The sequence below is a fragment of the Herpailurus yagouaroundi genome, unplaced genomic scaffold (genome assembly GCF_014898765.1).
Source record: "Herpailurus yagouaroundi ecotype Mexico unplaced genomic scaffold, PumYag 140, whole genome shotgun sequence".
NCBI lineage: Eukaryota > Metazoa > Chordata > Mammalia > Carnivora > Felidae > Herpailurus > Herpailurus yagouaroundi.
Window position 1 is genome coordinate 84,617,628 of NW_024412395.1, and position 11,355 is coordinate 84,628,982.

Here is an 11,355-nt window from a genome sequence, read left to right on the forward strand (position 1 = left end):
TATCACTAGTTTTAATGTAACTAACTGAGATAACCAGGCCATACAAAACTGTATTTTTCTTTAAGTATTCTTTGCTGACATGAATGCAGACTGTACTTGGTCACAACAGTGCATTACAATTTCTCTTCTCCAAAGTAACCTTTGTTTTGAAAACCTAGGCCTGTAATATGCTTGAATAAAAAAGACAATACATTTTCTATAAGTTTTCATTCTGTTCAAAATGATAGAGCCTGGGTGGCTCAGTCAGTTAAGCTTAAGTGTCCGACTTTGGTTCAGCTCATGATCTCAGGGTTCGTGGGTTCGACCCCCATGTGGGGCTCTGTGCTGACAGCTTAGAGCTGGGAGCCTGCTTCACATTCTATGTCTTCCCCTCCCTCTCTGCCCCTCCCGTGCTCACACCCTGTCTCTCTCTCAAAAATAAATAAACCTTAAAAAATTTTTTTAATTCAAAATGATAGAAAACCAGCCCTCAACACAACATAGTTTGTTTCAAAAGCTAAAAGAAAAAAATCAGCATCCACAGATAATCCAAAGTATAAATATTTAGAAGAGGACGTAGGTAAATTGTGGAATAAGAGGCAAACATCTGGGAAAAAATAAAGTTAGATCTTTGCCTCAAAACTCATACCTAACAAATTCCAAATAGAGGACTGCAATGTAAATAATAAGACAAGAAAAGGACTAAAAGAAAATATAGGCGAAACATATTACACAGTCTTGGAATGAAGAGAGCCCAAGCAAGTAAAAAACAAAATAAAAACAAAACAAAACAATAAACCTGATTCAAAAGGAAGAAATTCTAAAAAAATAGAACATACAAACGATTTCAACTCCTAAATTCCAAAATCATTATCATAGATATTTAAAAGCAAATAACAAATGGGCAGGAGGAGAGGTTTTGCAACAAATATGATGTATAAAAAGCTGTTACCTAATCAATAAAAAAAGAGAAACACTTCCATAAAAATGAATGAAAAAAACCTGAAAAGGTGAAAAAAGAACAAGACATATAAATGTTCAAAAAGCATATGAACAAATACTCAAAGCTACATTATTAATTCAAAATAGCAGTTCTCACTCCAAGTATGGTCCATAGATCCCCAGGGTTCCCTGAGACCCTCTTAGAGAGTTCCTTAGGTCAACACTACCTTCAAAATAATACTAAGACATTATTTGCTCATTTCACCATGTTGACATTTGCACTGATTGGGGCGGGGGGAGGAGGGAACCATGGTGAACAAACCTGCTGGCACCTCAGCAGGAATCAGAACAAAGGCACCAAACTGTACTAGCAGTCATTATAGGTTTCACACCATGAATTGCAGTGAAATAAAAGCCAAAAACAAGTTTTAAGAGTATCTTTGATAAAGCAATTGTATATTAAAGATTATTGATTTTATTAAATCTCAATTCTTTTTTTTTTTAATGTTTATTTTTGAGAGAGACAGAGACAGAGTGTGAGCGGGGGAGGGACAGAGAGAAAGGGAGACAATCTGGAACAGGCTTCAGGCTCTGAGCAAGCTGTCAGCACAGAGCCCAACGCAGGGCTTGAACTCACAAACCGCGAGATCATGACCTGAGCCAAAGTCGGATGCTTAACCAACTGAGCCACTTAGGCGCCCCTAAATCTCAATTCTTGACCACACGTCTTTCCAACATCTTTGTGACTCAATGGAAAGTCTGCATACCTCCCAAGAAAGTATGGTGGTTGCCTTGAGGAAAACACTTGCTCCACTGTTTTAAGCTGTGACCTCAACTAGCTGCTTTTTTGTCATCCAACACCATTTTTATTCAAAAGAGTGACTGACAAACTACAGTTATTAAGACTTGGGTATCTGGCAGTCATTTTTTTCTAAAATGAATGCAGTGAAACTGTCACTTCAAAGAAAGCAATGAACAGTATTTGCTCCCAACTATGAAATTCACATTTTCACTTGAAAGCTTGTTGTTTTTGTTGTTGTTGTTTTTGGGGTTTTTTTTTTTTGTTTTTTTTTTTTTGGAAAACCTGAAGTCTTCACTAAGTCTATGACAACTTTCTAAAAGATTTTTCTGATGAGGTTGGGTGAGAGTATCAATGAATGTGATTTTTAAATTTTGTATAACGAAATATATCAACATTTGGAACATATGTTTAACTTGGTAAACCGCTATTTTCCAAATGACCAACACATGATGTTACAAAATCATGCATGAGTAAAAAGATCCATGCAAAGTACAAAGTAGATCAATGGATTTTAATGTAACAGTTTGCAAAAATTCCTTGATAATGGCCTCAGATTCCACATTGCAACTAATCTTTAAAAACCCACCACTTGTTGGGGGCGCCTGGGTGGCTCAGTTGGTTAAGCATCTAATCCTTAACTTTTTTTTTTTTTTCCAACGTTTATTTATTTTTGGGACAGAGAGAGACAGAGCATGAACGGGGGAGGGGCAGAGAGAGAGGGAGACACAGAATCGGAAACAGGCTCCAGGCTCTGAGCCATCAGCCCAGAGCCTGACGCGGGGCTCGAACTCACGGACCGCGAGATCGCGACCTGGCTGAAGTCGGACGCTTAACCGACTGCGCCACCCAGGCACCCCTAACCCTTGACTTTAACTCAGGTCATGAGAGCCCTGAGTCGGGCTCTGAGTTGATAGCATGGAGCCTGCTTGGGATTCCCTCTCCCTCTCTGCCCCTCCCCTCCACTTGCTCTCTCTCACTCAAATAGGCATTAAAAAAAAAAAAAAAAAAAAGAAGAAGATACTTCTTCTCAGTGGCTCAGTTGGTTGAGCGTCCAACTTCAGCTCAGGTCAAGATCTCACAGACTGTGAGTTTGAGCCCCACATTAGGTTCACTGTTGTCAGCGCAAAGCCCACTTCAGATCCACCATCCCCCTCTTCTCACGCTCTCTCTCAAAAATAAACATTAAAAGAAAAAAAACTGCAAAACTTAAAAAACAACAGAAAAAAGAAAAAGAAGAAGAAAAGAAACTACCACTTGTGAAATTTTGGTGTAGAATCAAGAATATCCATAATTATTTTTTAAAAACCAGTACAATATTCCTCCCTTTTCCAGCTATGAATGTGTAAGGCCATATTTTTATCTACTAATCAAAACCACGTACTACGACAGATTGAACGCAGAAGTGGACGGGAGAATCTAGCTGTCTTCTAGCAAACCACACATTAAGATTTGCCCAACAATGTAAAATAATGCTGCTCTTATTATATTTCTGTTCTTGGGAAAACATATAGCTATTTTTCACAAAAAGAACATGTTAACATGTAGTGACTTTGTTGTCATCTTTAAATGCATTAGGATTTTTTAAATTTCTGAGTTTTAATTTCTAATTCAGTAAATATCAATAAATTTAACTCATATACACAAAGGCTTTGGAGTGTCCTCAATAATTTTTAAGAGTGAAAAGGGATTAATTCTAAAGCCAAAAAGCTTGAGAAACACTGATCTAAAGTACACAAATTAAAGCAAATTTTGGGGGCACCTGGGTGGCTCGGTCGGTTAAGTGTCCAACTTCGGCTCAGGCCATGATCTCGCTGTTCCTGAGTTTGAGCCCCGCATTGGGCTCTGAATTGAGAGCTCAGAGCCTGAAGCCTGCTTCAGATTCTGTGCCTCTCACTCTCTGCCCCTCCCCTGCTTGTGCTCTGTCTCTCAAAAATAAATATTAAAAAATAATTAATAAAAAAATCAATTTTGTATCAAATTTGGAAAGGCAAAATAACTAATATCTCATACTATAAAGATGTAGAAAAACTATCATTGTCATATACTGCTGAAAGAGGTAATGTGACAAAATAATTCTGAAGAAAATATTTGACAACATGTATCAAAAAGCTTTCTATTTTAAGTTTTATTTATTTATTTTGAGAGAGAAAGCAACATGAATAGGGGAGGGACAGAGACAGAAGGAGAGAAAGAATCCCAAGCAGGCTCTGTGGGGTCAGTGCAGAGGGTGATGCAGGGCTTGACCTCACGACCATGAGATCGTGACCTGAGCTGAAATCAAGAGTCAGACGCTTAACTGACTGAGCTACCCAGGTGCCCCTCACAAAACTTTTTTTTTTTTTTAATTTTTTTTTTTTTTTAACGTTTATTTTTGAGACAGAGAGAGACAGAGCATGAACGGGGGAGGGTCAGAGAGGGAGACACAGAATCCGAAACAGGCTCCAGGCTCTGAGCTGTCAGCACAGAGCCCGACGCGGGGCCCGAACTCACGGACCGCGAGATCGTGACCTGAGCCGAAGTCGGCCGCCCAACCGACTGAGCCACCCAGGCGCCCCTCACAAAACTTTTTAAAAACTGCAAAAGCTTAGAATCACCAATTCTGCTTCTAGGAATCTATTTGAAGGAAAAATTAAAGATGTGATAGTAATAATTTTACTGTGAAACTATGCAGCTACAACACTTTATAATGATACAAACTGCAAACAACCTAAATTAGAAAAAGGATTCAGCTGTGACAAATGACGTTTTGTATGAAAAATTACTCCCTTGGTAGTCCAATATGAAAAAATTTTAAAACAGTTTACAAGGGGCGCCTGGGTGGCGCAGTTGGTTAAGCGTCCGACTTCAGCCAGGTCACGATCTCGCGGTCCGTGAGTTCGAGCCCCACGTCAGGCTCTGGGCTGATGGCTCGGAGCCTGGAGCCTGTTTCCGATTCTGTGTCTCCCTCTCTCTCTGCCCCTCCCCCATTCATGCTCTGTCTCTCTCTGTCCCAAAAATAAATAAATGTTGAAAAAAAAATTTTTTTTAAACAGTTTACAAAACTGTATGTAGAGCAGGAACCCAATTTTATATAACTTAACTATACCAAGGCATTAACAAATCAGTATTAATAAGGTTTGGGTGTTTTAATTTATTATTTTTATCCACACCTTTTCTTTAAGTTTTATTATTTGCTTTAATTACCAAAAGTCATACATGGTTTACTAACAGGTGAAACAATATAAAACTATACTCTAAGAAGAGTTACCTTTCCCGTCTCTGTAAAAACACATCCTGACCAGTTTTATCCCCCCTTGAGAGCCAATGTCAGCAGCCTGGTAGTGTATATTCAGTTACACTTTGCCTATAATCACACCTAAGAGGCAAACATCTATCTATACATATACTTGATCAATAGATGCACTGGTGCCCCCTGTTTATTTTTTTTTTATGGGATAATACCCATACTTCTTGGTTCTTTTCTACTTAATATAACGTAGGCACATCAAGTTAAAAGATACAGATTTCATTCTTTTTAATAGCTATATAATACTTCATAAAGCATATATAAACCATAATTACTCAAGGCCTACTATTGGTTATAAAGGTTGTTTCTGGATTTTTAATACTGCAAGAAACGTTGCAATAAACATCCTTGAACACATATCCTTACATTTTGATATATGTATTTTTTAATCCAAAGATAGAGTCCCAAAAGTGAGTTTGCTGGCTATATATACACACTCTTAATTAATATAAATACTACCACATTACTTATCAGCAATGTATAAGCCTCATCAACAACACTGGATATAGTTTTTGCTAATCTGATAGTAACTACTGTTACTTTAATTTGCATTTCCTCACCTGCTATGGGGATTGGGGTTTTCACTGGTTTACTGACCATTTAATTTACCTTTATTCTTCCTCTATTCCCATCCTTTTCCTATTTTTCTATTCTATTGCTATCATATGCCATGCAAATAATTTTTCCTAAAGTTAGGATCACAGCTAACACCATATTTAAGAATAAATTCCAAATGAATTAAAAGTTTAAATAATCAGGGGTGCCTGGGGTGGCTCAGTTAAGCTTTGGACTCTTGATTTCAGCTCAGGTCATGATCGAGGTTCACCTGCTTAGGATTCTCTCTCTCCCTCTCTCTCTAACCCTCCCCTGCTCGTGCACATGGGCTTTCTCTCTCAAAAGTAAATAAATAAACTTAAAAAAAAGTTTAAATAATCAAAAACAAGCTATCAATAACAAAATATAAAGTATCTGTATGAACTTGGGATCAGAGAGATTTTCTTGAGCAAGAAAATTCAGAAGCAATAAAGACAGACATTTCACTACATTAAAGTTTTAGCTGTATTTTTTTTTCCCACTTTTAAATTATCAACAGATATTGCTTTGGGAATTTTTTTTTAACAAGTTTTTCTTTTTTTTCTAACTGTCGGCAGATATTAACAAGGCTATCGTTATTCCAAAGTCCTATGATAAGACATGTCGAAAACCTCATCAGACACAGGTGCTGAGCTGGCAGAGGCACAGAACTGCCAAACACAACCAACCACCTTTTAACACCGCCGCTACGACCACTAACCAGAAGCTGTGATGGGATTCTACACTTCCCAACTGCGGCTTCCGCATCCTGTCCACCAGGGAGGTTTCCTTTACCAAGGCCTACGTAAACACGGAGCCCCACAGCGGACCCCGGCCCCGGTGCCCTCCACCCCCATCGCACTGGGGTCGGCCGTGGGCACGCGGCCTCGCGGGAAAGGGCACATTTTGTTCCCGTCACGCGGGCACGATCTGGCACAAGAGAGAACTCACCTAGATGGGGGAACAGATCAGTGTCCAGCTGATGTTTCTGGGTGCACAGTCTCACCAGTCTCTGCAGTCGGCTGATGCAGGAGAAGTGTGGAGAGAAGGCTGTGGCTTTCATAAGGACCCGATCAGTGCTGGGCGGGTCCGAGGCGGGCGCCCTGCCGGAGGGCAGGAGGGGCAGCGGCCTCTTGTGAGACGACTGCCTTGCTTGTGCTATAGTGTGTGTGGTGGGGGCCACTCCCTGCAGTGGTAGGCTGGTGTTCGGAGGTGGAGGGGACTTGCAGACGAAACCCTGCGGTGGCGGCGGCGCCGGAGGTTTTAAAGAAGTGGGGGAGGGTGACGGGTGGGGGTGCTGCTGCGGGGGCTGCTGCTGTGAAGGTGCAGGAGGGGGACTAAAGTGCTCTTGTCGAACTTTTAAAATCTCGGTCTCTCTCTGGCGCTGCCGATTCTGGGCCAACTTGCTCTGCAACTTCTTTCTCACAGTTGCCCCTTTCTTTAGGTCATCATCTTCCTCGTTGAAAGCAAACGGGTCTTCCAACTCGGTTTCCAGGTAGTGGAGAGGGACCCTAGCCCCGGGCGGAGAGAGGGACATTCCATCCAGTCCATTGGGCATCTTCAAGGCCAGCGTGGGCACCGTCAGGCTGAAAGCCATGGTATCCATCTGGTGCCTGACCTTTACCTCATCTATAGGATCATTCTTTTTCTTCCTCTCTTTTTTCGGGATAAAGCCAAGTACCTGCAAGTGGCTGTTGCAGTACCTTTAAAAACACACACACAGAAGGGGGAAAGGTTTATGATATACAGAGTAAGAAAAGGAGAATATAGAACAACATGGTATAAATTGTGACTCCTGCCTAATATGTTATAAATTCATGACTATCTTAACTCTTGGCATTCGTGGATTTAATGTAAACAACTGCCGCTACTCTCAAGCAATCCTCCAAGTCTGCCATTTTCCTGAAGCAAATATGTGAACTGTGTATGTGCAGAGGCTGCAGGACAGAAGCAAGTCATTCAAATAGTGAGTGGCCCCGGATAACCATCTGGCTATTGCTTCTCGCTCTGCTTTGTTATTTTATTTTGTATTCATAGCATACAAAGTAACGAGTCTAAAGGATCACCTAAAACTCTCCTGTGCAGAAATATGTATGTATGTATATTTCCAAATATTTGTAGTCACAAAGATCTTATGACATAGCCCCTAATAATGTAGTGTCTACAGTGTATTCTACACACACACACACACACACACACACACACACACACACACACACTAAGAGAGAAAGAAGAGAATACAGAAGAGAAGGAAAAAGTAAATTAAAACTAATTAGTGGGACTACAGATGAAAGGAGTTCCTCAACAGCGAGAGAGAGAAGTACATGTTTCTACCTGCAGGAAATACTAAAATAATGCCCTGTATACAGATGAGGAAGCTAAACCTGATAGAAATCAAATAACTTGCCCCAAACCCCACATCTGGAAAGTGTCAGAGTGGAGACCTGAACAGATTATCAAAGCTCAGAAAGACTCTTAGTAGGTCTTCAACACGAGGCTACTTTTGTAATGTAAATGGTATTTTAAAAATACTAAAAAAGGACAGAATCCTTCTACATAATAAGAAAGTAGAATGCGTGTTGCTCCAATAAACCACACTGAAAACCTATGGAGGCTTTTCGCCACTAGAAAAGCAGTGTTTTCCAAACTGGTATTCCTTAAGCAATTCAGAGTAGGTTAACAAGTATGCTTTAAAGAGTATTCCATGCTTAAATAAATTTGGAAAATACTGGCTTAAACAGAATTAGACAATGATTTTGTTGTTTGTTTCTGATGAACAACTTCTCACAGCATTTTGTATGATAATGTGCATTATGCTTCGAGGTGGAGATGTACCCATCTGACAGTGTTTCCCTAACTTATTCGAAAATGGCATCTATCTTGACTGTAGCCCACCTATGTTATCTCCATCGGACACAGTTTTGGGGGAAAAGGCACTAAAGTAAATAATTAACGTCAGTCCTCAAACTCATTGGGCTGCATCGAGCAAATTTTAATTGTTTTTAACGTTTATTTATTTTTGAGAGAAAGAGTGCACGAGCGAAGGAGGGGCAGAGAGAGAGGCAGACAGGATCCGAAGCAGGCTACGCTATAGTGAAGGGTGTGATTTGGGGCTCGAACCCATGAACGGTGAGATCATGACCTGAGCCGAAGTCAGATGCTTAACTGACTGAGCCACCCAGGTGCCCCTGAAACAAATTTTTAAGTAGTTATTAAAAATACAGATTCACCAAATGATCAAGAGACATGGTTTCGTTGGCTTTATACATAAATCTATCAGAGGCACTTCTCAATTTTAATAGGACTATTAAGAAAGCTTTCTGGACAGTAAAGAGAATCTACACACCTAACAAGTTTGGGCTAGGTCTCACAGATACCTTAACCAGAATAGATTCATAAAGCTGTGGCCAACAAGGAAAAAAGCTTCAGGGATAACCGCATTAACCAAGCTTCCCAATAAAGAATAAATGATTTCTGTTGTCGTTGTCAAGTCATTTTCAAATTAACAAAAGGGTTAGTGAGGAGAATAATATTTTTTTAATTTGGAAATCTAATTTTTCTGCTCATTACACACAGGCAGCCTGAACTGGTAACTGAGCCCGCTATGTGCCGCCACCTCACGTAACATGGCAGAGGCTGATCTGCCTGTACAGTCCTTCCTCGACCTCACCCTCAACTCCTGCTCCAGCCACTCTGTCAGCATCACCACAACACAGAGTCTGAATTTGTAAAAATAGTTCCTCTTCTAAAAGGGAAAAGTTTTCATAGCTAGAATTACAACAGCTTCCTTAGTTATGATCGGTGCTTAAAAGTGTACAAATATGAACAGGGAAGACACTGCTAAGGGGTTCTTTTGAGGGGAGAAAAATGTAAAATTGGACTATGATGATAGTGGTACAACCCTGTAAATATCCTAAAAAATACTGAATTGAACACTTCAAGTGCATGAATTGTATGGGATGTGAATTATATCTTAACTAAGCTGTTTTAGAAAAGAGTAAACATCGGGGCGCCTGGGTGGCTCAAGTCGGTTAAGCGTCCGACTTCGGCTCAGGTCATGATCTCAAGTTTCATGAGTTCAAGCCCCGCGTCGGGCTCTGTGCTGACAGCGCAGAGCCTGGAGCCTGCTTCGGATTCTGTCTCCCCCTCTCTCTGCCCCTCCCCTGCTTGTGCTGTCTCTCAAAAAATGAATAGGGGCGCCTGGGTGGCGCAGTCGGTTAAGCGTCCGACTTCAGCCAGGTCACGATCTCGCAGTCCGTGAGTTCGAGCCCCGCGTCAGGCTCTGGGCTGATGGCTCAGAGCCTGGAGCCTGTTTCCGATTCTGTGTCTCCCTCTCTCTCTGCCCCTCCCCCGTTCATGCTCTGTCTCTCTCTGTCCCAAAAATAAATAAACGTTGAAAAAAAAAATTAAAAAAAAAAAAATGAATAAACGTTAAAAAAAAATAAAAAAAGAAAAAAAGAAAGAAAAGAGTAAACATACAAGAAACAAAAACTTTCTTGGCAAATAGATACTACTAAAATGTATAAAATTATAGCAAACAAATTTAAAATATTATATAAAATAACCAACTTAATATAACCACTTACCTCTGAGACACCAAGGTAACAGTGATAAGCCTTAGCTTCCCAACTTTAAGTATATTAGGAAATTAACTTTACTTTTTAATTATACTAGTACTTCTACTGAACATAACATTATTCTACTTCAAAAAGGTAGAATCCCATAAGTTAGCATTTATAATACATACCAGATAAGTTGGACACCAGATATTGAGAACCTTCCTTTAACTGACTACCAGTCAGATCATTTTATCAACTAAGAGTCCTCGGGGGGGGGGGGGGGGGGCCTCAGGAATTTGTTTTCTAAAATAATACATAAAACCACCTCAAATTCCTAAGTGTCCAAAGAAGAACTGCATTAACAATAATGAAAGCTTTGTTGGGATGAGCACTGGGTGCCCTATGGAAGTGATGAATCACTGGGTTCTACTCCTGAAACCAATACCACACTGTATGTTAACTAACTTGAATTTAAAAACATAAAAAAATTGGGGCGCCTGGGTGGCTCAGTCGGTTGAGCGGCCGACTTCGGCTCGGGTCATGATCTCGCGGTCCGTGAGTTCGAGCCCCGCGTCAGGCTCTGTGCTGACAGCTCGGAGCCTGGGGCCTGTTTCGGATTCTGTGTCTCCCTCTCTCTGACCCTCCCCTGTTCATGCTCTGTCTCTCCCTGTCTCAAAAATAAATAAAACGTTAAAAAAATAAATAAATAAAAATAAAAATAAAAAACTAATGAAAGCTTATTTTCAAAAGAATCTCAATCTTTTCTACACTATATCATATCATAGAGTGTAGTTGTAACTATCAATATTTATATACATGTTTAGACCTTATATGAATTCCACCTGGATTTTTTTTTTTTTTTAAGTTTATTTATTTATTTTGAAAGAGTGAGTGCGCATGAGCTGGAGAGAGGCAGAGAGGGAGACAGAGGATCAGAAGTGGGCTCTGGGCTGACAGGAGAGAGCCCAAGGCGGGGTTCAAACTCCCGAATGAGATCATGACCTCAGCCTAAGTCTGACACTTAACCGACTAAGCCACCCAGGCGCTCCTCAACCTGGATTTGAGGTAATAAGAAAAATATTACCTCCTGCTAGCTAATGTCTACTCTAATCTATTCCAAATGCTACAAATAATAAAAATATTGATCCCATTTGCATTGGTCTGAACCAATTTTGAAAAAATATATGCAATTTTGTAAGTACTTAAGTATGCTT

At 40.3% G+C, this 11,355-nt stretch overlaps 1 protein-coding gene across 4 annotated transcripts in view; it reads right to left on the minus strand.

Annotated features, from left to right (window-relative positions):
• INO80D (INO80 complex subunit D) overlaps nt 1-11,355 on the minus strand; it is a 69,863-nt gene that overhangs the window by 38,048 nt on the left and 20,460 nt on the right. For all 4 annotated transcript variants that reach the window (XM_040475981.1, XM_040475980.1, XM_040475982.1 and 1 more), the window contains one exon: nt 6,534-7,285. In XM_040475981.1, the coding sequence (XP_040331915.1) occupies nt 6,534-7,285 (752 nt within the window). The remainder of the gene's footprint in view (nt 1-6,533; nt 7,286-11,355) is intronic.